The sequence below is a fragment of the Electrophorus electricus genome, chromosome 14 (genome assembly GCF_013358815.1).
Source record: "Electrophorus electricus isolate fEleEle1 chromosome 14, fEleEle1.pri, whole genome shotgun sequence".
NCBI classification, from domain to species: domain Eukaryota; kingdom Metazoa; phylum Chordata; class Actinopteri; order Gymnotiformes; family Gymnotidae; genus Electrophorus; species Electrophorus electricus.
In genome coordinates this window covers 8,519,278-8,546,257 of record NC_049548.1, presented here as the reverse complement: position 1 = coordinate 8,546,257, position 26,980 = coordinate 8,519,278, and the positions used below count along the sequence as shown (strand labels likewise).

At 37.9% G+C, this 26,980-nt stretch overlaps 1 protein-coding gene across 3 annotated transcripts in view; it reads left to right on the top strand.

Annotated features, from left to right (window-relative positions):
• Positions 1-9,254: 9,254 nt before the first annotated feature.
• LOC113576453 (cadherin-10-like) overlaps positions 9,255-26,980 on the top strand; it is a 29,173-nt gene continuing 11,447 nt past the window's right edge. The window contains exons 1-4 of one of the 3 annotated variants that reach the window (XM_027008518.2): positions 9,255-9,344; positions 9,501-9,725; positions 15,383-15,722; positions 23,834-24,128. In XM_027008518.2, the coding sequence (XP_026864319.2) occupies positions 15,525-15,722; positions 23,834-24,128 (493 nt within the window). In that variant the 5' untranslated portion in view covers positions 9,255-9,344; positions 9,501-9,725; positions 15,383-15,524. Of the gene's footprint in view, positions 9,345-9,492; positions 9,726-15,382; positions 15,723-23,833; positions 24,129-26,980 lie in introns of those variants that run through there. The other 2 variants (XM_027008521.2, XM_027008519.2) reach the window with 2 other exon arrangements.

Genomic DNA, 26,980 nt, shown 5'->3' with positions numbered 1-26,980 from the left:
GAAACTGTTACAAACATTACAGCCAAGAGAGGAACTGGTGCACATGTAACCATCATTCATGTGCCAAGATAGTCAGTTACTATTATGCCCCAATATGATCAATTTGTGTCTATTCTGGTCATATGATTGTAAAGCAGGGACACTGAGGAAACAAAAATGAATGATATGTTGTTTTACAGAGGTGAGGATGAAAGCAAGAAAGAATAAAATGTAAATTTGACCTTTCTTTATTATTCTAATCCAATCTTAGGTCAGTGGTTTATCTCTTGTAACATTTATTTGCATTCAGTAATGACCTTACACCCAAACACCAAGGGAATACTGATAGGCCTGATACTTCAGTAGCTGTCAGAGGCAATGAAAACTCTCACTTAATATGGCTATGTCTACAGTATGTGAGAATACCAATGAATTCAAAACAGCAATATACAGCAATAAAATACAATCATAAATCTGTATAGAGGCCATGACAATTAACAGGTGACATGTAGAAATGAATCTTTTAATGCGTTCATAGCTGTCTTGGTTTTGTTGTGATGACCATCATTAAGCACCATATTTGCTAAAAGCATCTGTTGTGATAACCTATTATAGCATTTATTATTGGACTGAATTGATTTGCTGTTTCATTATTGAATTTTTCAGTCATATTTTTCCACCTGAGTCCTGTGTTGATGTGAAATGCTAATGTTTATAATATCACTTTAAAATTTAAATTTAGAGCCAATTAAGGATGGTATTAAGGCTAGCAAGTACTGCAAATATTATCCGTTGGATAGTCTGCTATATGAGCTAAAATGAAATAAATTGGAAGTTAATTGAAGTATAGGAGAGGGCTGAATCTCATCTAATTTAGGCTCATTATCATCACTATCTAGGAGACCTTATCCACATTCCTTATGCAAATTGGACTTTAGCCATGATATTCATTAAGTCGCACAGTTTTTAAATAAACAACTACAGCCAGCCTTCTGTGATGCCCCCCCCCCCAAAAAAAAAAAAAAAAAAATTAATAGACCTTCAAAAGTTTAACTAGTCAATACAGGGATCCCTTTAGTCCCTTTGTTAATCCTCATCAATCATTTTTACTCACTGTCCTTCAACAGTGTATTCTGAACTGCTGGTTTTTCACATCATGATGTTCAGTGTGACAGTCTCCATGAGTGAAGTGTCACCACATGGCCATGTCACTTTTCTGGGTGGGTGGACTGTCACATTTCCACTCTGTCACATGAAAGCAATAGAGACTGACAGGCTCAATGAGGATAGATTTGTTTTTCTGTCCCCACTGAGCAATGATGAATGTCTGTCAATCTGACCTTCTGACTACCATCACATGGCTCTCCAGATTTTAGCTCCTCAGTACACTGGGGAATGTGGAACTAGGGCGATTCTGGTTGGTTTATATTGCATTTTGAATCATAAATTCCAATGTCTTTAATACCCTAATAGATGTTACAATAGTTGATTGAAAACAAGTAATATATTATGGAACATAAATCAAGATACAGAAACTTGCTTTCTCAGTATTTCATTAATCAATGCATGAGTCTCATTGCAGAGTATATTATCCATGGCAGAGAACACCAGGCACATGACATTTAGACACACACACACACACACTCACTATACTGCTTGCCAATGATAAACCTTGTCCAAAGCTGATGAATCCTCATGTGCAGGTAAACATGGCAATGATGTATGAGCTCCATCTCAGACACTTATGGCTCTATGCCACATCATGATAAATTACCCTTTACAGGTTCACATGGTCCAGTCCCCAGTGATAATATAAGAACAACACAAACATGCTTCAGTGTGTCCATCTCTGTGAGCTCCTACACACCTACTAAAACATTAGCATGAGAAGCAGATGTGGGACAAAAATCTGTGACACTCTTTCGTCTTCAGATATGCATCATCTCTTTTATATTGGAGAAAAAAATGGAGGGAAATGTTATCGATGTTGACCAGACTCTGAATTCTGTTTGCTAAGGATCAGCTTGCTGGTTTTCAGCAGCCCACAGATGTTGATTGTGGAAATGCTCACCACTTTATAAGCCATACAGTACGCTCTACATTCTCATGCTCATAAAAGACTGTTAGAGGGTACCTTTAACACCAGTATCAGTATTGCCAGGGTGATTTTAACATGGACTATCATGAATAAACTTTGAAGATGATTTGTGCACAAGAATTACAATATTTGGCTACATGTGAGTACATTTCTGAATCTGAATGGAAATTCATTATGGAATGGGCCTTGGGGTGATGGAGCCTGAGATGAGAGAGGAGAAACAGTGTACTGCGGTGCAGTGACTCCAGAGCATTCATTACTCCAGCAGCTCAATTTCAAGAGTTCTCTACCCCCAGTAAGGCAACCCAAACTGTCATTACTTGGTATAATCTCCCCTATAGGTCCGTATTATCCATTAGTAACAAAGTGAAGGTGTGATTATGATGAATATCTCTGACCCTATAAAAGGAATTGTCTCTCTGAGTCCAGTATCTAACCCACTTCTGTTCTTTGAAGAATGCATGGATCCATTCTCTTGAGGAAAAGATGAGCCATTCATTTAAATAGAAAGTAAGCGATTGGTTTTCCCCTGTGTACAGTAAAAGCATGTTTGCTGGATTCTAAGGAATAGAAATCACACTGGATATGCAGAATCTCTAACAATCTGTCAGCCTAGGAATTAACCACAGATTTGCAGTTCATGGTTCACACAAGACACTGAAAGGATGTCACACCTCTGTAAGCTCTTTTTATAGCAAGGTTTGTCATCAGGCTTAATTGCTTACTGGAGACTTTACGCAAGGCAACACATTTGGAATGTCCTCATTCTGCTGTTCAATCGACTTCCTCCTTAGATATCTTTATTCTTCCCCCTTTCCTCTCACTTAAAAATCCACATATCTGCCTTAATTCAGATTCTCCCAGAGCTCACTGTCTCTTTCTGACCTCTGGCTGGGGCAGCCTGCAGCCTGAGAAGCATCTCCTGATAGAGGCATGAAAATCTCCCAGCAGCTGACAGAGTGGCAGAGACTGTGCTTGGGGCTCTGTCGTCATGCCAGCCATGGCTTTTAAGGATTAGCCCAGCACCTGAGCAGCTCTGTGATCACTCATATGTCGGCTTGTGATGAGGTAAACAAGTCTTATAATGCTGTAGTGGTGTCGAGCTTATAGCAGAAGACCTAAGTGTGCCATAGATGGTGTTCTGTTAACACTGCTTTGCAGAACTGTGAAAGGTAAGTGATAGGGCTGCATTACAGCTGTAGCAGCAGCTCGGAGGCAGTCTGAAGTGGATAGTAAACACAAGTGAATGCAGTAAATTTGCTATATACAATGAATTAGCAAAATATATTCAGCAACTACTGGGACAATAGCTATCATTTAAAAACACACTAAGGACACAAACAATAATTATTTTTTTCTTTTCACCTTTTTCTTTTTTCTCTTTTGTTCTCTTATGCTGGAGACTCCAATATATCAGCTTATTACTTGACAAAGGTGTAGTGTATGAAATCTATTCTGAATTTAAAAATAAAATGGCCTTTGGGACAAAAAAAAAAAAACCTAAATTGAAAGCACAGTAATAAAAAAGACACTAAATTGGAAATGCTCTATTCTCCAGAAACTGGAGGCAATGCATGAGATACATTTTTTTCCAATGAAATAAAGGACTCATGTGTTCTATGTGTCTTATCAAGGTAAAGCACCCTCTCTTTCAGAGGTTTAACACATCAACGGTGATGTGGAAAAATAGTACATGTTGAAAATAAATATAGAATTTCAAATAGAATATATAACAATAAACAAACACCAATTATGAATTACAACAATAAATATAGCTCTAAATCCCGAGGTTAGATGATATTTGAAAAACGTTCTTCGTCACTATACTCAATTGTTTACTTTGTTTTTTTACTTCTTTCTTGTAAAAAGCCCCAGACGCTGTAAATCTCTCGACATGATGAAGTGAACTGTCAGACTATACAAAAAAGCACATTATTACTGAATCACAAACTTGCAAACCTACACACAAACACACACACAGACATTCAAATAGTTGACCATTTTAAACAACCATTCAGTCAGTTGTGAATAGGTTGAATATTTTAGCAAGTGACTGCACAAGGTTCACTGGCAAAGCCTTCTTAGAAAGAAGCCTTGGATAAACATTTGAAAAAAAAAAGAAAATAAATAAATAGGACAAGAGGAGTGAGAGCAAAGATCCAGTGGCTGAATCAGGCTATTCAGGCTTGTCACAGCATGAAGAGAGAGAGAGACAGAGAGAGAGAGAGAGAGAATTTTAGAAATCCAGGAAAGTATGTATATGAAGAGGAGGATGCAAAAAGAGGTAACGTTGAGAAGAGGCAGCATCAAAGGTTAGCATAAGAAAACCACAGCCAAAGACATCCAGAAACAGAAGCATTAGTGAAAGCAGCAGGAAAAGGCTAGAGCTAGCATCCATAATATCTTCATGAAACTAAAAATAAAAACAAAACTGCACATCAATATGAATTCTGTGAACAGCATTTTGCTGTCCTATTTTGGGAGGATAAAACAACAAAACACTTTTCTTCAAAAAACTCACTAATAACATATACTGATCAGATCAAATTTTCATTACCTTACGTTTTACTCATGAAGACTTTAGAACACCTTTAATATTTTCTTAGAAAACACATTCAGTTTTGTGCAAATCACATTTTATAAACAATACTTATTATACTACTACTATTACTCCTTCTATTTGTAAAAATGAACTGCTTCTACTATTATGAGGACTACTACTACCATTACTAATATTATTGTTATTCTTTCTTCTTTGGTGTGGGCTTCTTCAGATTCCTTGCCTTGGTCATTATTATCTTCTGGAGAGAGTTCCTACCAGTCCACTGGGACAACCAGGATCATGCAAAGGATGCATTTATATCCAAACAATGTAAAATTAATTAGGGTTTATTCCTGCCTTGCATATTTCAGACAGGCACCATGGACATTGTGCAAATCTGGAGAATTACTGTCTTGGGCATTAACTTCCAGATCTTTTTCAGTTTAAGTCCTGCTACTTGCCAGTTATCCCCTTTTCACTGGCCAGGATGTTCCTGCCATTTGGAATTGCATTGTCATTGATCATTGCTCTTCTAATTCCCTTGTTAATCACTGTAATGTCCAACAATATTGCAGGTTTTTTAACACCTCAATTTTGTCCAGGCTTAGGTAACCATGACTTTCATTGCAAAATAACCTAGCTTGCAGATGCTAATGTGTGCAAATGCTGTGATATTGTTATGTACTTTAGGCTGCCATGTTCCTTTGTATCAGAAGAATGATGACATGCTACTCTTTTCACAGCATAGGCTTTGGGACATTGGTGACCTTCAGTATTTTGGTTTGGTAGCATATGATGCTAAGGTCATGGGACTGTGTGCCAGTGAAAGCTTCTCCTGGTGCATTTTCCACCAATTTCTCTTCCTCTTTCTGCTATCAGTGTTCTTGCTTGAAGTACTGATGGTGTTTTCAATTTGACCTTCCCTCCAGCTCTTGATTTAAGCTTTTCCAATCTCTTGTATTTCATTGCTAGTTGTACTGTTTCATAATGTCATTGTTATTATTATTATGATTATTATGATTATTATTATTATTATTCCTGTGTTTTTCATCAGATGACAAATTACCCAGAAAACATAAGAGACATGGGAAAATTGGCACAAAAAGAAATTTCACTCAAAATTTACTTTCAAATCTATATGGGTTTTGAGACTAGTCCTGAGGTTAAGCATGGGGGGGGGGGGGGTGTGGCTACTTTTTCCCTTAGCATTTTTCAACACATTTACAATCTGCTATGAGCACCATGAAGATGAAATGTAAAGCCATTGTTAACTTTGTTGCATATGAACATGCTGTGTCTGTGTGTGTGTGTGTGCACTTTGGGGTAAGGTGAACGGAAGAGGTGATAAATCACATTAATGCTTCTTCAATTATTTTTTATGATATGTATTAATCTTATACCATGGCATACACACAACTTTGTTTGCCACACAGAGCCTCCTCTTTCAATATATGTTTGTTGATGAATCATTTCGGAAAGTTATTTTTAGAAGGTTATTCAGTCCAGTGAAACTGGAACCTCAGCTCAATATTGCCCCCCATTGGTGATACTAAACATGATGATGTTATTTACATCTAAATCTCCCTCTTCATTCTCTCTGTGTCTGTCTCTGTCACTCTCTCCAGCTCCACCTCCCTCACTCTCACACACACAAGCCCATGTGTACACAAAGATGTTGATATAAAGAGAGATACAAAGTGAGCACATACAAACATTCATACATGCCTTGAGCAACAGTCATTTATTCATATTATATATATATATATATATATAGATTGATACACACAGAGGGAGAATAAACAAACACATAAGCAGAGTTCATTATCCTTTGTATTATTCTATTATTCTTCTTTTAGATATTTATTGAGATGGGGCAAAAGAGAAAAATAACACTGGCAGTAGGATACCTGCTCGAGACATACAATCTTCTGAAGCAGACTTATTTTAAGCTGTGTTTTAGCGCTCAAGTGAAGTTAACAAAACTAGCTGGAATTGAAACTTAACAGTGTTGCTTTAAGAAATGGAAAACTTTATGGAAAATAAATAAACATTCTCTTTGGGAAAATGTCTAAATTCATTCTTTCCATCTTGCATTATCTTTCACTTGTTGGTTTGGTGCATTTGTGCTACCTAAAGGTGTCTCTTACCTGAACACCTACTAGATGATGTGTTGAACAGGTAAATTGATGCTAAGGGTGTAGGATTAAGCTGCACCATGAATGGTTCCTCAGAAATATGACACATATGATAAGATTCTGACCGTTTCCTTCAAAATCTATCATTAGCAAATCTAATGTCACTCTTGACAAGAAATCTCTGGGCATCAAATATATTAATTCCATCTATACTGGTAGTTAGGATTTTGTGCTGTTTGGTTTGAATTGGCATCTTAAAATCAGTAAGTGCCAGAGTCTTTGACCTGCACTACTCACCTCATATCATCTCAATGGGCTAATTCATCCCCTATGAACAACTCCATAAATATGGACCACTTCCACAATGTCCCATCTTAATGTGAATGGGCTGGCCCTGGTTAACCCAAAGCATATTGTAAAAGTGTCCTGTGTAGGACATTGCTTTAAATTACCCTGACCTTTCTCTTTGTCTTCCTTGTTATTAGTTTGGCATCTGAAGTGCATTGAGTGCAGTCAGTGCATTTTGAGGCCAAAGAGCCTTTTCTGATAAAACATAGGGCTGGGCTGATAGTGGCATTGAGAAATGGCAATACTAAGCTCTCATATGTTTTGATTTGTTCCTAACTAATTCTTTTGCCATTACTGTCCATTTTCCTAAATTAAACCACTGTTGACTGGGTCAGAAGCTTGACAAAACTGGCAGTAAACACAGAACTTTTGCGGTTTCTACAATTAAATATACAATTTATATTTCAAAGATGAAAAATTAGCAGTAACCCAGCACTATATTCTGGTTGCATAAAATTGATACAAATAAAAATAAATTACCAGTGTGTGGTGTATGACTGAAAGAGAAGTAAAGAGAGAGAAAAAGTGTATGCATAATCACAGATCACAGAAACCAAAAACAAATTGTGGATGAAGATTTGCCATAACAGGAAAAAGTTTTTCAGGCAAAGTTAATTAGACTCTGCATTGCTTTGAGGAAACTCATTCTTTTATTCTTATCTGTTAATTTGTTCTTTTAGTTGGATAAATTTCAGATAGTGAAGACAGTACATCCACTCTCCCTGATATGCATGGTGGATAAAATGTTAGGCAACCCATCACCACTGACTCGCTTTTTTTTTCTGCTGGTAAAATATTCATAGAGACCCATGTGCTTCAAAGTGTCTTCACTAGATAGGTTATCAGGCATGTGGTACTTTTATACAACTCATCATACGAAGTCTTCTTTGTCTATCTATCTGTCTTTCCCAAGCTTACTCTTATTCTCATAATCTCTCTTATTTATTTATATTACAAAAAGAAGCATCACATAGTTGTTGCCTTGCTATCTTCCCCGACACCATTGTTTCTCCCAGCTAAATATAAAAAAGATAGTGTTACCATTTTCTCCCTATTGGTGTACACTGCTATCTACCCAAACACCAAGGTAAGGACAGATGATAATGACAGACCCTAAGAACCTGCTTGAAGACCTTCCAACAAAATATTCCCAACTTGTAAGAAGCAAGAAAAAAGTGAGACCTACTCCAGAGCCACTCTCCTTTCTGTCCTCCTGCTGATCTACATCCTATGGTCTTTCACCTTCATCCATTGTCACTGAAAGGTGGATTAGACTGGGCTTAGATTGCTTTAGACATCAAACATCAGCACGTCCATCCATCATGGAATGCCTTTTAGGCCATGGATCATTACTGCCATCTATTGCTTTTTCACTCCTTTGTCCCTCTCTCCTTCCCTTCTCCTTTATTCTCTGCCCCTCTCTATTTTCTCTCCTTTGCTGTGTCTATCCTAACCTCCCAGTGCCAGCCTTTATGTATCCTTTCACCCCCACTGTGCTCCGTGGCAAGCTAAGTCAAAGCCGCAGCTCTGGGGTACTAAAGGCTCTCCTAACCCCTTCTCTTTCTTCTCTCTCTCTCTCTCTCTCTCTCTCTCTCTCTCTGTGTCTCTCTTTTTTTTGTCATCTTTTACAGGGGACTTGTGAGTGGCAGCCAATCATGAGATGAACCCTCTCTGCCTCACTCTTTCTCTCCCTGACAGCAACTGAGAGAAAAAGAGAGAGAAAGTGTAAGAGTGAGAAAGAGAATGAGAGGGAGAGAGAGAAAAAAGCGACAAAGAGAAAATTTCAGCAAGCAACAGAAGCATTTATGAAGAGAGAGAATTACAACAATTACAACAAAGAGTGGCAAAAAGGCTCAAAAGAAGAAAACACAAATATGTGAAAAGGACAAGAAAAGCTGTCACACACAAGCACTGAGAAAGACGGAGTAAAGACAGCAAGTGAGGGTGAGACAGTGCCATGGAGCGACACACATTCCAAAGACAAGGGGTGTCAGTAAGGTAGCTGCTCTCTCGCTTCCTCTCTTTCTTTCTCTCTCTCTTTCTCCTGCTCACAGAGTCTCAAAAGCACAGTCTCTGTCACACTCACACGCGCTCGTCCATGCACACACACATGGTCCGTACTCAGGCTTAGAGTGTAAGTGCAGGAAAGGTGACAGAGCAGACAGTGCTTCGCTTTGCTAAGGAAGGAAGCAGCAGCATGCCTGCTAACGCATAGATCAGCAGTGGAGCATGAAAACTGAAGGTAAAACCTCTCTCACTCTCCCTCCCTTCCTATTTCCCTCCATTTCTTTCTCTCTCTCTCTCTCTCTCTCTCTCTCTCTCTCTCTCTCTCTCTCTCTCTCTCTCTCCCTCTCTCTCCCTCTGTCGCTTTCTCCTTCTCTCTCTTTTTCTCCCTCAGACAGATGAAAGGAGCGTCCTGAAAGAGTGCAGTCATGTACATAATTCCTCCAGCATTCGCTGAATCTAAAGGTTATCATTAAGACAAATGTGTCCTACAGAGCAGGATTTCCACAGTTGCCGTGGAGATATACATCACTTTAAACCAGGGAAAATAACTGATTAAAGATTGACAAAGAAGAATTGCAAGCAACTGAGTAAACTGCATGGAACCAAGAACAAGAATGTGAGTGGATGAATATATATCTACACTTATTTATTTATTTTTAGGTGCTTTAGGTAGAGAGTTTTTAAAATGCAAAGAAAGGAGTGAAAATGTCTGTAATTAACATGGAATATGAGTAAGTACTGATTATACCATCAGTTTTTGGTTTACATCTACAGATTCTCCTTTGAATGGCTTGTAATGTTACTGGTGGACTTTTTAAAAGCTCAGACTGAGCTGACAGCATTGAACAAGATTTTAATACTCATACTAATTCAGGCTAAATTGTTCACACTCTACATGGTTGTTGTGTTTAACTTGGTGAAAAGGCAGTGTGCAGAGGAAGATGTTGCAGTTGTTGCTTCTGTAGTAGGAAATATCTTAGCAGTTCCATACTGGACAATGATGGATTTGCATATTATTAATTTGAACATATTTTATCCATATTTACATGCAAGTATTAATATTCATGTTGTACTTTGAAAATATTTATGTTGCACTTTGTACATTTTAACTTCTGACAGAGTGGGCTTAACGCCATTAAAAAATGCAGAAATATGAGAGAAAATGCAAATGTGCCTGTTAAAAGGCTTAGAGTTTCCTTGAAATCAATCACATAACATGAAATGTCTTGGTGAGGGTTTAGAACAGAATTTTTACTTTGAATATGTTCTAAAAATAATGCTGATAGGAATTCTCCAATTACAATTTGCTCTCCAATTACATGCTTTTCCATGTTTCCAGTAAGCGGATTATTTTGGTGACCTGTGCGTCATCTGTACAGTGCTCTTCTGCTTGGCCTTGGGTCAGATAATAAATGGGATGTGTGTGTGTGTGTCTGTGTGTGTGTGTGTGTGTGTATGAGAGACAGAGAATGAGTGACAGATAAAGAAAGTGAGAGTAAGAGAGAATAGATATGAGAAAATACTGGGTAGCATCTTATTGTGCTATGTGTTTATGAAATATCTCACACACATATACATAAATTATAATCATACACTAACTGAGTATATGTATTTCTGAACATGCTTTTTCAATTATCATTTATGCTGCATGAGCATGATGCTGATCTCTGGTATATTGATGTATTATTGTACTGATGTGTTATTATGTCCATTATTCTTTTAAATGTTATTAAACAATAATATTTAAATAATTAAATATATCATATATCAAAATATATCATTATTAAGTATAATGGTCTTACCTTGCCCTTTCTAAAATCAAAGTGAGCTATTACAGGCTTTGTATTCTCACTCTCTCTCTCTCTCTCTCTCTCTCTCTCTCACACACACACACACACACACACACACACACACACATACACACACACACACACACACACACACACACACTGAACATTGTGTCATTTCTACAATTCACCTCCTAGCCTAGTAATTTTGCAGAATAAATGATTGTAGAATAAATGCATTTTTGTCAAAGCAACATGTTTGCATTTGTTGAACTGTGAAGTGTGATCTTAAAGCCCATGTGAATTACAATGAATTAAAGTGTATTCCCTTTGAGTAAAGTAATAAAAAAGGTACCCAGCAGCCTTACCTAGTGCTTACATACAGAACTTTTCTTATAAGTCAAGTTAGTGAAATTCATACAAATATACAAATGTGATATCATGTTTATTTGTTCATACAGTATCACAAACTTTGTTTTGTTACTTGGGAATCATTTTGATTTTGATAGATTTCAGGATTTTAACAATCATGCAGCTTATGGAATCACAAGCATAAAAAGTCCTTTACTATACAGAGTACATCTTAATTAGTGTTCTGTCAAGCATATACATACCTACATTCAATATTTAGACAAAAAGGAAAACAACAGTATTTTCAATTATGCATGAATTGAAAGGAGAGATGAAGATAAAGAGCACTAGAGAGAGAGAGAGAGAGAGAGAGAGAGAGAGAGAGAGAGAGAGAGAGAGAGAAACGCACATTGCAATAGCTCTGCTGTTGTGTAGAAGAGATGAAGAGCTCCACCAAGTGGTCATGTTTTTCAGCACTGCACAGCCATGCAGCCTTACTTATAGATCTACTAATTTAGATGATCACATTATACACTTTCTCTCTTTGCTTTTCTTTCTTTCTATGTATTTCTCTCCCTTTGCCTCTCTTTGTGCTTTGTGTCTCTTACAATCCCTCTATTTTTTAATCTCTCTCTTTTACTCTCCTTCTCTTTTTCCCTTTCTCTGCCTCACACTTTCTCTGTGTCACTGACACCAATCACCCTGACATGTTGTACTGGATCAGTATCAGTATCCTATATTTTTGAATTCGTTCAAATATTCTAGCTCCTGTACCCCATGGGACTAGTGCTCTAGGCAGAATACAGGTGTGGTAGATCTCGCAGAGGTATATCTGAAAGACTTCAGGCAGTGTTTCAATCTTTTCTCTTGTATGCTGTCCATAGCTCATCCAATAAATGCTGTGCTAGCGAATAGCTTGCCCCTCTTCCTTCTTCCCTCTCTCAATAAGCCTCACCACTCAATCCCATCAGGGCTTCAAATCCATTTTCCATCCTCCACATATATGCAATGTCAAGGTCATTGGGAAGGTAAGAAAAAAAAAAAACCTTTCTCTACTGGCTATGTGTAAAATGAATGTGGAGCTGCATACTAGTGGTACCCCACATACGCCTACAACCATCAGTCAGCTGAGAGCAAGGCATGGACAGCACTAGCCCAGATTCCCTAAATGATCCATGTCTGAGGAAGTCTTGGGGGGAATACACCAATAGGGAGAGAAGGAGATAGAGAGAGGGAGAGGGAGAGCAAGAGCATTGTGAGATGAGGTTGAGCAAACGAGGCTGTGCTGGACTATGGGAAATGTACTCCCAGTAGAGACTGCTGCTCCAGACTGATTTTATAAGTCTCTAGAGAAATAGAGCCCTGCTTCTCAGACAGGACTACAGCAATTACAAAGACAGAGTCTTGCTAGCCAGGGCACAGCCGCTCCACTCTTCCAACTTGTGTGTGTGTGTGTGTGTGTGTGTGTGTGAATGGGTTTCTACTGCTCTATGGTCCTTTGGTTTAGTCAGGTATTGGTGTGTCATAGTAATAAATCCCTACATAACAGACCGAAATCCTTAGTGTTTATGTAACTACAATGTTCTTAGAAAACCATGGAAGCTCCTAAATGTAGTGTATTCCTTCTAATCTCCTCATTACCTCTTCATTCTGACATCAACGTAAACTAGCTCTGGTCTATATCCTGTTTCTCTGGAAACCTTGTGTACTAAATAAAAATTTTAATCCCTCTGCATATTTACTACAGTACATCGCAATTTCTCCCTGGAATTTTCATCATATGTACATATTAAGGCACAATGAAGCTCTGAACCTTCCAAACATATTTGAATAGATATAAACTTACTCGTGTACCTGAGTAAATGGCGGTTAAGTTCAGTATACTTAAGTATGCTCTCTTTCTATATTTATAGACTATTTCTTATGAAGCTATAGTGAAATTATCCCACACTGACGTTTACCTTCATTCCCTTCATAAACAACTTTTAAAAACTTTATTGACTTTTAATACATTAATCAAGTTGAGCTAATCAAGCAAACATCTGTTGAGGATTATTTCTCCTCTTGTGTAGTCTCTCCAACCCCCAATTTGGGTGCAGTAAGTGGAATATGAAAAAAAAAATAAAAAATGCTGGTTTATGCTTAATAAGCATGCTATACCAAAGATTAATATCCAGAATGCTATTAAAACTCAAGGACAGCCTTGAATGATAATCAGAAAATGCAATCACAAGAATCACCACGCTTTAATTGCCACAAGTCTGATTTTCCAGAATGATCTTGTCATCATTGGGACAGTGCTGGAGAGTGAGGACAATAACGAGCAAAAGAGAATGAGAGGAAAAAGAGTTATAAGCTTATTGTGGGTCCCCTGATATCCACAAGAGTACATAATCTCCTCTTTGGTGCCTTCCAAAAAGAGCATTATCTAAAAAGTCATGTTACCCGGAAGCAGTGTCAACATTTTCTCAACATAACTGGTTACGTGCACAGTACTTTCCTTAAGACAGCATGGCCTCATGTGTGGTGCATACTGTGATATCTCAGTGTTGCCATGCTTGAGTAAGCAATGCCTGATGTGTCACTTACATGAACAAAGGACAGGAATGTGTTTGCATATACAGAACCAATTTAATGTGCTGTAATTAAGTATAATAAAAAAAAAGTGTTTTTTGCAGTTCACACATACACACTCAAGTGTATCACCATGTTGAATGAAGGATGCTCACAGTTACTCCGTATGGTATGAACGTCGCTGATGCTAATATTGGCATATTGCAGACTAATGTCACATACTACAGAGTAGTGCAGTCTAGCATCCACCAAATTCATCACTGTGTGAGGGTGGCCATTGGTCAGATAGAAGAACTTTCAGCTCTGGATAGTTTGAGCATTAAGAAAAGTGAGACTGAATTAAATCTGATGCGCATCTACCAAGATCATGGCACAGGTTTAAGCATACCCCATGTGGTAGCCCTATATCACATTTCCTATTGATATGAATAGGGTGCAAATAAACATATTTACATGTCTCCACATTACATAATGGTTGTATATTAATTACAAAATTAACAATATTGTAAATCTTTAACTTTATTTTATGGAAAGTTCTGTTTTATTCATGAAGGCTTCTGATGAGGTTTTGAATGTCAATATTTTCCCCGGCTCCTTTTTCCCCGAGATGCATGAAGTGTATGAAGGAGTCCCACAGAGGCCTTTCTATGCTAGCCCTGCATGAATTCATTATTGACATTAGCACATTCAGTGATTCCCCAAATTACAGTAGGCAAACTCTCATACTGACGCTTTGTGAATAATGGCTGGTTTCATCTGTATCTCATTAACCAATTTATTTCACCCATACTCCTAAGATAATTTTAAGTGTTGCTTCAGTCATGTGAGATGGACTCAAAATGTAATTTTTTTTTATGGACAAAAAAAGATCCACTTTGTTCATCCAAATGTCTCTTGTGACATTGTACCTTTTCATTCTGCTTTCTTTCTCTTGTTGATTCAGATCGGAGAACAATATTATGAATCTACTCCTCATTTGCTTGTGATTCCCCTAGACAAAGTGTAGGTATTAAATGCATGTTAGGCTGGCTTGGTACTTTAGGCCCTCTGCATTTTCCTTGAAACTGAGCTTCCATTGAATTGGGAAAACATTTTTTGGATTAAGTTCCAAAAACCCATAAATTATGCATGCACTCCTTAAATTACCTATCAGGAGTGGCCCTGGAGGACACTGTACTTCATTGAGCCATTGCAGGTTTAGCTAAGCCTACTGCTCTGTCTATTCTATAGCATAGAGTAGTATGTAATTAGAACTTTCAGAGCACCACTACAGTTTGCTATAGACTTTTCATCTAGTGCTGTGTACACTGTTGTGTATGCTCTAGGGAAATGAAGTTTTAAGCAGGTTTAGTGCTGACCAAGTTATTTAAGTATTGGATAGCTCAGTTGGACACTATTTGGTCATTTTGTTTGCCTGAATCTACACAGTATCTTGTCACTGTGTCTGCTGTGTCAGCTTAGGGTTATTCAATTACTGTTATCTTTGCCTGACTGCAACAAAAGAAAAAGTAGCACAATGCTTGACAATGTGCTTCATCAATCTTTTCTTGCCTTCTTTCAGGTGCAGAGAAGAAAGGCAAAAAGGACACTGAGGATAAGATGTGCCATTCTGTTGTGATCTGCATTCAGTTGCATTCTCTCATACAACACTCAGTTGCTTAACTGATTCCTTATCGAGCACTCTCCAGGAGTGATTGGATACAATGATAACCAACCTGTTCACTTTGCTCCTGCTGTTGTCCATCCCGGAGTGGAGCTCCACCCTGATCCGCCCTGTACCTGGAATTAGCCCACCTGATAAGGATGGACGGACACTTCACCGCACTAAACGTGGATGGATGTGGAATAGTTTCTTTCTCTTAGAGGAGTGGACTGGAAGTGGAAAGCAGTATGTTGGCAAGGTAAGGCCTATGTTTTAAAAATGATTCATTCAGTTGGAGGTTCTCATAAAAATAAAGATCCTAGGAGAAGACAAATAAACCAAGGATGAGATTATTTTCCATCTTCGTAAAAGAACTGATTCTTGAAATGCTGCTGATCGACCACAATGCTCGAGAGCTAGGGAGGAAAAAAAAACAAGCAGCTAAACAGAGCAGGCACAGTGCTATTTTAGAAAACAAATACGACTTCCTTTGTTCTACATGCAGACATGCAAGCAAGAGAAATAACACCACCACCACGTCATGCTAAAACTTCAAGCCAAGTAAAACTGGTACTTACAAAATGTCCCAAACCATTTTAGCTGTGAATTTGACTATGGAAATCTCAGCTGGAAATAAAGACACCGAATAGCCTGCGTTTTCAACAAAGAACTGAAAGACAGCAAAGCCCTGCATGCAACAGTGTGAACTCTACATGTTCGGCAGTAACTGCGAGGTGTGCCTGCCAGCGAGCAGTGCCGCGATAAAAATCACAATAGCGGAAGTGTTCTTCACAGCCCGTGTGGCATCAGATCAGAGTGACATGCTCGTCAAGCCACCAGCGTTACTGCTGAGCTCCGAGACAGCCATAATTTAGAGAGCTGCGGTTACACTCCTAAGAGGGAGGGGGAAATCAGCACAGTTGTCGGCAACCAATTTTGTGTTGAGGAAGCTTGCTTTCATCGCTCCCTTCATCTCCCCCAAGTAAACAAGTGTCATGAGCAGGGGAGTGGATTGGAGAGGGGGCCTGAGACAGTGAACATAGGCTGAGACATGCCTGTGACATGTGTATGAGAAGATCACTGGGTAAAGGAAAGATGCACAGAAACACAGATGAAAGTGAATAAATGTGAGAAAGAAAACAATAAATCAATCAAAGGGAGCAACAAGCCAAGAATGCAAGATTGATGTTCCCACTCGTAGTGTAATGTTTACGTAATGAAGCAGCGAAGCAGTGCTGACTGGGACAAGCCCATCAGTAGAGGAAGTGGTAAACTCAGCATGGCCTGGCCTTCTTCCCAGAACTTTGATGCTTCTGTTTCTTCCCACCCCCCAACCCCTCACCCAGCCCCCCTCTCTCTTTCTCTAGCTGGCAAGTTTCTCTCTGGCATGACAGCAATCACATGCATTTGGCCCTTGTCTTGCCCACAGTTCAAGCTCCAATTAAAGTGCCAGAAAGACATGGAGCCACCATAAATGCTGAGGAGGAACAAAACACCCACATGCTGTTTTTAAGGAGGATTCTGTGGAGCTGCTATATCGTTAATTTCATTGGTGAAATTGAGTATCTGTGTCTGCGTGTCTGTATGTGTGTGTATGTATATGTGTGTCCTGCTCATTGAATAGGCACTTAAAAGCCCAGCAAGAAGCCATCTCAACCATTGATGGTCCCTCTAATAAAGATGATTCAGCAGCCATTGCTGAGACCTGTGGGAGGCCATATTTATTTCTGTCCAATCAAGGCCTCCACTGGTCTCCTGTCTCACTGAAATCCCAACCATAGACTTATTCATATTCACCAGTATAGGGACAGAAATAACCCAGAAAGAAAAACAATTCACCCATGAAAGCTTCATGTGTCATGGTCCTCTAAGACATGTCTATTATGCATCATGAAAGCCATGGAAAGCTATAGAAGCAACCAAATATAAATAAAGAAAAGAACAATGCATGTATGCATTACATTTATTCATTCTTGCCAATTAATTCCCAAACGCCCTACAGCTATCTCAGAAATAACCATTTGGAAATGGTGTTAGACATTCAGAAATGCAGTTAGACACCAAAACCACCAATTTAGCACTGATGGTCCTGAAGTTCATTGAACATATCCAAGAATCTAGTAGAGCTCAGCAAGGATTTGGTGGTTGACACAAAATGCCCTACCAGCCTTTCAATATAAAGCAAAACAGCAAATCCTCAGTAACATTTTGCTAAACACACACTTGCCACTAGATTGCCATTAGTCAGTAGAAGTCCATAAGCACCCTAGCCCTGGTGTGCGGCAAGGCACTGAAAAGGGCTGCTTCTCGGCATGCAGTCAGCCTGCTTTTGTGGATGCAGTTTGGTGAGAGGGCAGTAGCTCAGGCGCTGTTCCATCAGCACTATTGATGCGAACAAAATCCTATTAACCTTCCCAAGCCCTGTGATTCACTGGGTAAGTAAACAAACTCATGCTCTCCTGGCTTTTCCTTGGCCCTGTTCAGCCCCTCCTAACAAGCCCTTCCTGATCCTCTGCACTTGACTTCTCTATGGCCTGTTGGGAAAAAATTATTATTGTTATTAGTAGTAGTAGTAGTAATAATAATAATAATAATCAGCAATAATGTCAATAATTAGTATTGCTGTCGCCTGAACAGTGTGAAGAGTGAGTATTTTTGTAATTATGAAAGCATCAGTAAGGGAGTGGAGGAGAACGATTGCTAACTGTATGCAAACGCAGAGGCTTTGCTAAAGCCACATAAGCATGGATTATAGCCCTGTTTGAATATGCTACACTACAGTGCTTCCTGAAAGGCGAGGGCCTAAACTCACAACCTGCCCTACAGCCACCCATGGCTTCAGTTTCAACACAAAGCCTTAGAGTCTATAAAAGCAAAAGTAAAAATCCACTATTGCATAGAAAATAAAGAGTAAAACCAAACAGGGCATTGCTTCTATCTGGCTGAAGTGTTACCAAAGCAGTGAAATAAAACAGCTTATGTCCACTCTGCAGTAACTTGAAAATCTCAGTCACTTCCTGTTATGGCAGAAAACAAAAAGTTGAAGATACCTTGTTTCAAAGTTAGTCATCAACAGGAGTCTATCATTTAATCCTGACTTTTGCTAAAGCACTTCCTTCAGGGACTACCCTGTAAATTCAAACCAATCTCCAGGATATAGTGTCTCTCTACTCATGCTATCAAGACACCTGTTGCTGCTCATTAGCTAATTGTCTAGTTGATGATACATGATTTAGGTAAACAATTGTACACAAGCTAATGGAGTCACTTGAGTTTTAGTGCCTTGATTACTAAATTCCATGGCAATATAATTATGCACATCAGACCACATAATTACCTGGAATGAGGTGAAAATTACAGCCAAGGCTAAAATGTCTGTCTTGACTTTACAATGAGGCATACCAGTATCATAATATACTGTGCCATCTGAAAAACTTAGATATGCTGTTGTTCCGAACTGCGAAACAAAAAGCATTGTGTGTAAACGTTGAAAGCAATCTTCCAGATATTTCAGCACTTTTGTGGACAATTTTGCAGACAATCTTACAAGGTATAAAAACCATCTGAGTGCTTGCAGTGTTTCTCCTTATTCACATAAATACCCCAATAGTGCCCATAGCTAGAAGAAGAGATGAGAAGAACTGGAGGGAAGGCAATGGTCGATGTTCATGCGCCTTTCAACCATTTCAAACAAGATGTTCTGCACAAGCTGAAATGCACTGGGAACTACAATGTGTGAAATAAGAGTGACGATGAAGCTCCCCAAGCAGGGCTCAAATGAGCTGTAGGGAGGAACCAATGGATAGTGTAAACTACTGAAAAAATACCTGGAAGGAGGTAGAGAGAATGGGATGGGGGCACATTTCAGCTAGCAATGGAAGTGTTTGTATGAAGAAGGAGAATTGTAAACTAAAGTGTAAATTAAAGAGGAAGACAGGTTTGATAACCAAGAAAAAGATTAAAGAAATAAAGAGAGAAAGAACGATGAAAGTACAAGAAAACAAAAAGGCCTAATGGTTGAAAGGGAAAAATAACACATCCATAGTTATTGTGGATCCATTGTCGGCATATCACTTATTGTCCTATCTTGCCTATGAAGCACTAAGCAAGTGTCCACCAAACTGACAAGAATTGTCAATTATTTCTTCTTTGCTCTGTGTGTCTGCAAGGGAATTAACTCTTCAAGAGTCAAAGGCTCATTTTGTGAATCAGTAAAAGCAACTGAAAACTAAGCACAATACAAAACATGGTTGCATATATAAAATGTGTGCATATATATAAAACAGTTGAGCATTTTACACACTTGCAGTATGCAGCACTCATTCTTCCATCTTTGTTGAATAATTATTCCTGCTATAGAACAAAGAGTATCTGTTCATGTTTGTCAGTGCCACAGAGAGTGCAGTGTCGGGCCAAAAAGGGTGCTATGTTGTGCCAAAAAGTGTTCACTGAGCAAATGAGCTAGCTATCAGCATTCCTTGCCATGCTGTGCTCTCCCTGTAGTGTCTCTGAAATGAGTGGAGAGACAGTGCCTGGGGTAGAATGAGGAACTGCATGGCCAGAACACAATTTTATTTTACACGAGTCACTGTAAATGTCCACCACATGGCCGAGGGATGTTTTATTTTGAAATGTCTTTTAATTCGTCCCCAAAACCCCAGAGGAGCATTTTTTCCTGGACACTAATTAGGACACTGCTGAGAGCATAGAGAGCAGCTGAATGGAAAACATTGGCCACACTTTGGAAAAGAAACATCTGGAGCATTGTGATTCAGAGCCATCGGAAGAGACAAATACAAAGGGAATTACAGTCAATTAGACCTGTTATTAATGGCGCTGTAAGTGCAGTAATGGTATATGCTCAGGTTGACATGCATGACACTGTGCATACCTGAGAGCCATTTTTGTGCATTAGTGCAAGAGAAAGATGAATAACCAGCAGTAGTTAAATTAAATTAAATTAAATTAAATTAAATTAAATGCTGTTTATGTAATCATAGAGGGCATTTTGCAATGTACTGTTTTGATTTCACCTTATATGGTAGGGAGCATCAGTGATTGTTTTAGTTTCATTTAGATATTTAATAATTAGATAGCACAGTTTATTCATTACATATAGTAACTAATACAGCAAATACAGTAATCATTACTGTCTAAAGCAAGTCTATGTAAAATTAACTAAATCATTTCTATGATAACCAAATTCATATACCTAGAAAATCTGAATAATCTGTTTAAGTTAAAGGGAAGTGAAAATGTATTTAGGCATTTGCCCAGTTTACTAAAATACTCTCTTATATTCCAGATATCCACTAGGGAGCACAAAAAAGACAGTTAATCTTTATATATATATATATATATATATATATATATATATATCATACATCCTTAAAAAATAATACAATGAAAAAAATCTGCTATTATGTCATTAATGATGACAAGCAACAAACAACTTTTTTTTTACGTTTCATCCCAAAGGGCAAGTAATCCACTTCAACTTAATGACCTACTAATGCAAGTGCCTGTTCAAGTGTATGTTTACTTGAGGGATTAACACAATTATTGTATGTGGATCCCATGAGCCAGTAGTCCTTCAATTACCAATTATTCTATAGACACTATAATGTGTACGCTGGTTTTACACCATCCTCTTCTTTCTTTGTGTGTCCTTGTCCTAGACATCTTTGTATGGATTTAAAGCTCAAATCTTGTAGAAAGACTTCACTGGAGGATTTTTCCACAATAAAGGACAGAGAATGTCTAATTATAGAGCTGTCAAGGGATTTTATACATAGCTGTGATGAAAATGGGATCTTCATTATTGTAGCAGCTTCTGATCAAAAACCATATTAATGGCCTCTCTCTAATTCGCAACATTTTATTGTAATATTCTGTTTGTTCTCAAAGATATCTGCAATATAAAGCATAATTTTGCTTTGCAATTGCAGGGACTTTATGTTCAAAATAATTGTTGAAGTTATTTGCTACAGAAGACTCGGACACAATCATCTTAGAAAAAAAATCCAATTTGCTACTCATGATTTACTCTGTAAAAGCAAAAGGAGGTTGGAGTTGGAGAGCAGGTTGGGCCATGAACAGTCCATAGCAAGGTTCCCAAAAAGAATGTCTGTTTTTTTTTAATGGAAGCTCAAAAAAGACACAATTTCAGGCAAACATCTCTGAGTTTTGTATGAAACCCAGCAAGTCGTCTTCTGAAAAAAAAATCTAAATGCAATGTTATTTCAAGATATAACCTTGTTCGTCCCACATTATTGCTGTCGATATGTTTCTTAAGATGCCATTTGTAAATATATGAAAAAATAATTAGATCTTATCTGAAGTTATTTATATCTACTTTGGCTGGTATGCATGCTGTGACTCCCTCTCACTGTCACTCTGGAAAACATGGACCCATCTGATAAAGCGTACAAACATTTTATTAACCACTTGCTAATGAACTTCTCGTGTTTGCATATATTACTGCCTGTGTGCCGAAACCTCAGACCATCATGCCAACTCTTTTCGTCTTTGGTTGACAATTTCTGATATTGTTTTGTCAAAAGAAGCCAACACTTAGCCTTGCTTGACAGGAAAGAAGCGTTTAATTACAAATCTTGTCTTTGACATATTGCATCCAAGATACTGGAATTACAGTTGTAGTGATTATGTAAGTGAGCTCTCTTGTTTATCACTTACTATTATGCTAGAAAACTATGCATAGGCTTTTCCTCACCTAGATGACTGTTAGTTTACCTGTACCTGTTTTGACAGTCAAAACCAGATATGTACAAAATATTTCTTCCCTTACTGAAACAAGAATATGCTTTCTTCACAAAAAGCTCCTACCTGTGCTAAAACCCAAAGGAAGTTTCTTTCCATAATGAACCATACACTGAAAAAAAAACAAAACCCAAAAAACCTTGTGAGTCAGCCTTAACCTTTTTAATCTCTACTAACCTAACTGTATCATCGTTGTAGCAAAAAGTAATACTTGTTTACCTGCTGTGGTGGCACTAGATAAAAGGGTTGTCTCAAGCAATAGTACTGTTTCTTGCTGTTATATAAAATGCACACAGTAACAGGGGGCAGAAGTAGGACAATAATGTTCCATAATTGTAAGGTATATTTCTTAAAATTTTATGTAAATATATGTTCTTTATTTTTTTTCCTTCTAGAATTCTTGAATAGCACAAAAGTTCACTTTCTGCTAACGACAAAAGCTTAATTTCTTTACAGCAGAAAGATATACTATATATATTACACAAAATAGTTAGTACTGCCCCCCAGAAAGTAAAGGACAATGCAAGCAAAAACACATGTCATTTCATGAAAACACAAACTTGGCAATATACAGAGGTTAGGTATATTATACATATAGAAAAGAGAAAAGGAGAAAACAAAAGAAAAAAGACCAGAACAAAACAAAAACCACTACTGTGATGATTGCAGGATTGTGCATGTATAATGTACACCTAATATAATTGCATGATTGGAAACCATGATAGTGTGATGATGCAATCCTTAAATGGAAATATGAGTGACTCAGATTACCTGCATCCAGATGAATGCATGTAGACAAAAAAAAAAATTACACCCAATTATAGCCTGCAGTCACCTGTAATTACTCTAATCATGAAATTGTGGCCTCCAGAGTTTCCCATACCAGTAACATAATAGAAGCAATGTTCATTTTGTTGCCTCTTGTATTACAATGGCTGATTTTGTTGCTTTATAAATATTTTAGTGAAATATTCATGGAAATTTGATAATGATGTGGTATAATGATCTTGGAACCAGTTGGCTATTTCTGTCTGCTGGGACATGTAGTTGCAGAGATGTCCTCTTCACATGGCATCTACAATCAAGATAAGAAGCATTGCAATCAGTTTGAGAGGAAGCAAGTACACAACTATTCTTGTTGCTAAGAGACAGGTGCAAAAAGAAACTTTTCTTTGAGAGAATCAAGTTTTTGTGGTCAGGTCAAACATTTCTGTGTCCATATACAGTCTTTTCTTGTTGTCAGGAAATTAAAACCTGAATAAATTAATGAATAAATAAATAAACAAATGTCATGAGCAAATAAAACAATAAGGGGTTCTGCAGTAATTGTCATGAGGAAGAAATGGTATAATTTCTTCTGAAGCTTTATGATCAGCAAATAAACTTGTACTAAAAGCTAAGTATTTAGTACTTATTATATTGTATTAGTATATTGTATTAGTAATTAGTATATTAACAAAGCAATTATAATTAAATGTATTGAATTATTTATGACTTTAAAATACCTTTAAAATTCACACACTAAAAATGAATTAAGGCATAGAAAGTTTCTTAAATGTTGCAAATTAATCTGTTTTTTATTTCTTTCAGCTTCATTCTGATATGGATACAGAGGATGGTTCAGTGAAGTATGTTCTCACAGGAGATGGAGCAGGCACCATTTTTGAGATAGATGAAAACTCGGGTGACATTCATGCCACCAGAAGGCTGGACCGAGAAGAGAAGGCCTCCTACACTCTTAGTGCTAAAGCGATCAACAAAACCTCTGGACAGGTGCTGGAAAGAGCCTCCGACTTCATCATCAAAATCCATGACATCAATGATAATGAGCCAAAGTTCAGTAAGGACACCTACTTGGCCAGTGTTCCTGAGATGTCCAATGTTGGTAAGTTTAATTGTTGTAATTTGATTTTTTTTTGTCTTTTTTTTCATGCAATATTTATTGTATAGACAATTGATGGTGAACTTCATTTATCCAGTCAATAATCTGTTCTGATTTACTTGTGGAATAGCAGAACTGTTTTGCTGGTTCTGGATGCAGTGTGTTTTTGTCAGTGTGTTTTTGTTTTCTGTGATGCATTTAAACTGATTCGACAACATGAATCACATCAATACCCCATTGAATTTATACATCAACTATTCCCTCTGTTTATTTGATATTACTCCAGACCTAAAATTCTTCCATAAAAAACCCATACTACATACAATAAAATGGCACATCTGCTAAGAATAGGCTCCTAAATAAAACATGATCATAAGCCTGCTGGGAGTAGACCTTTGACCTCCTAAAAGATTACTTCTCTAACAATGGAATGCATGGCTCTAGAGGAACAAAGAATGTATCCATCAGAAACACAGTCAGAAAATAACATGATACATTTCACAGCTAAGAGATTTGGAATTTTTAGACAGTAAAAAATATTTTGTTTACACACTTTTCACAATTTTTGTCATAACTGTATAATGAACATTCAACCTCAAACATATTCTCTATTAATATATCTTATTGCCTACATTACACCCATGAAACAGGGATGTATGCCAAAATAAAAAAAAAAATCCATTAGTTGTTACAAAATATTAAATTACCTTGCAATTTTATTTCAAAGTATAACTCATTGGCTGATGAGCTCTTTTGATTAGAGATATTGTTATGATAACACTCACTTTTGATCTTAATGATCATGACCAACAAATGAATCAACAGCTAAGAAAATTAATCAAAGTGCAATGAGCGAGCCATGCAAGAGTGGCAGCACATGTGTTTTCTATTTAACACTGGAGGAGTGTGAAGTCATGTGTACAAACCCTTCAGTGCATCAATGTATAATGTTTGATAAGGTAATCAAAACTTGCTAAAATGTGTTAAAAAAACAAAAGATAAACCACATATTCTAAACCATATTCTATATTCAATATTGTATTTTCTATTCTACACTGTATATTATGGGTAGTCTGCTGCTCTGCTGATAACCATGGTCAGCACTAAACACCACAATCAACTTAAAAAAACAACCTTTTTTTACTGTAGTGCTGTATGACTTAGTGGAAAATGCTTGGTCTGACAGTAGTCAAATGCAAAAAAAGGACTCACATACAGAGAAAAAACTTTCAGACTGGAGTCTGGATTTTAGACATTTCTATTTGTTATATTAGAGAGCTGTGCAGACACTGAAAAAAAATTGCAAAAATGCATAAAAAGATAAATGCAAACGTTTGAGTCCATGTTGGACACCTAAGTGAAAACTGACAGTAGTCAACCTTGTACTTTCTTCTGGATAAAACCCGACTTTTATTTAGTGGTATTCCCACATGATATGAAGTCACATTCATACAGCAGACTAAGGTAAAAGCAGCAGTCTTAATGGGTCCGTCTCTGGCGTCCCAAGGCTCTCAAGCTTGAAACTCTCCGTCTGCTTTCCCCCAAGCCCCTGCTCTCTCTTTCATTTGTCTATTTCTCGATGGGGTTCAGAGTTACATCATCCACAGCACTCCAACTCTAAATGGGACACTGCACTTGCTTGCTTCTCCACCTTGTCTTCCTCCCTCTCCCTGCGCTGCTCGACGTCGAGCATGATCGCACCTCACCATGTGTGTCGACGCGAGAGGTCACGGGTGGCACACGTGTTTAAGCTGAACAAACCAGCCATGTGTCATGAACGTGCGTGCCGTTAATCAGGCCTGGCCATCCGTGAAGAGTGAGCCCCTGCTCTCGTTGTGTTATCCCGGCACCATTGGACCGCGACAGATGTTTCTGCGTTCATTAGCATTCTGTGAGTTGGGCATTTAGTGTATGCCACTCAGAGGAGGTCTCGAAGATGCCAAGGACAACATGGATCAGTGGCAGAGGCAGAGTGTGCGCAAGCCCTACCTTCAGAGGCGAGGTGATGTGGAAGGCCCAGGTCACCTTAAAAGTCCATGTGTGAGCAAGAGCAAAGTTGTTTGTTATACATAAATGAAAACAAACAGACACTTGAGCTGAGCCAAGGACCAAGCAGGGCATGGCTGCATCAGGAGGAAGTCCTGAAAGTCAGATCAGAATGAGAGGAGAGTGTTGGTTTGCACACAAAGGCCACTCTTTTCACAAGATATTAAATATTTTTATGCCAAACCTTTCTTCATATGTCAACCTTTCAGGTACAACAGCTTGACATTTCCTTTTATTGGCCAAACTGAAATAGTAGTAGTGTCTGCTCAGAACAAAGGAGTCACACTTGTTTTCAAAGAATAATTTGTGCTTCTGTTTGATGTGTTAGTATTTGTCTTACACTCATGGAAAAAAACAAAACAAAACAAAACTTTCTAATAGTAATGTCTAGATACAGCAGTCATCCAAAGTAATCATGTGCTGGTGAGGGGAAAATGAAACCCTAAAAATGTCATACTACAATAATTTGAAACAGCCTACTTTTGGTTTAATTGGGCTAATTATGTTTCTTTGAGCTGATCAAACCACATTACTCTCTAGCAATATAGAGTATCATGAGAGCATAAAAAAGAATGGGATGACCCAGTAACAGCAGACTGAAGAAAATATGACTATCAAAGACATGTCCATCTCATAGCAGTGTGGGAGCAATTATGAGATTGCGATTTAGATAAGAAACGCCATGAGATAAGCTGAACATAGATAAAAGAGCCAGTGATCTAGCACAGCCTCTACTTCATTACTGTTCTCGCTGGGGGGTGCACACACATTTACATGTTTTAATTACAACTCAAAGGGTGTGCACATAT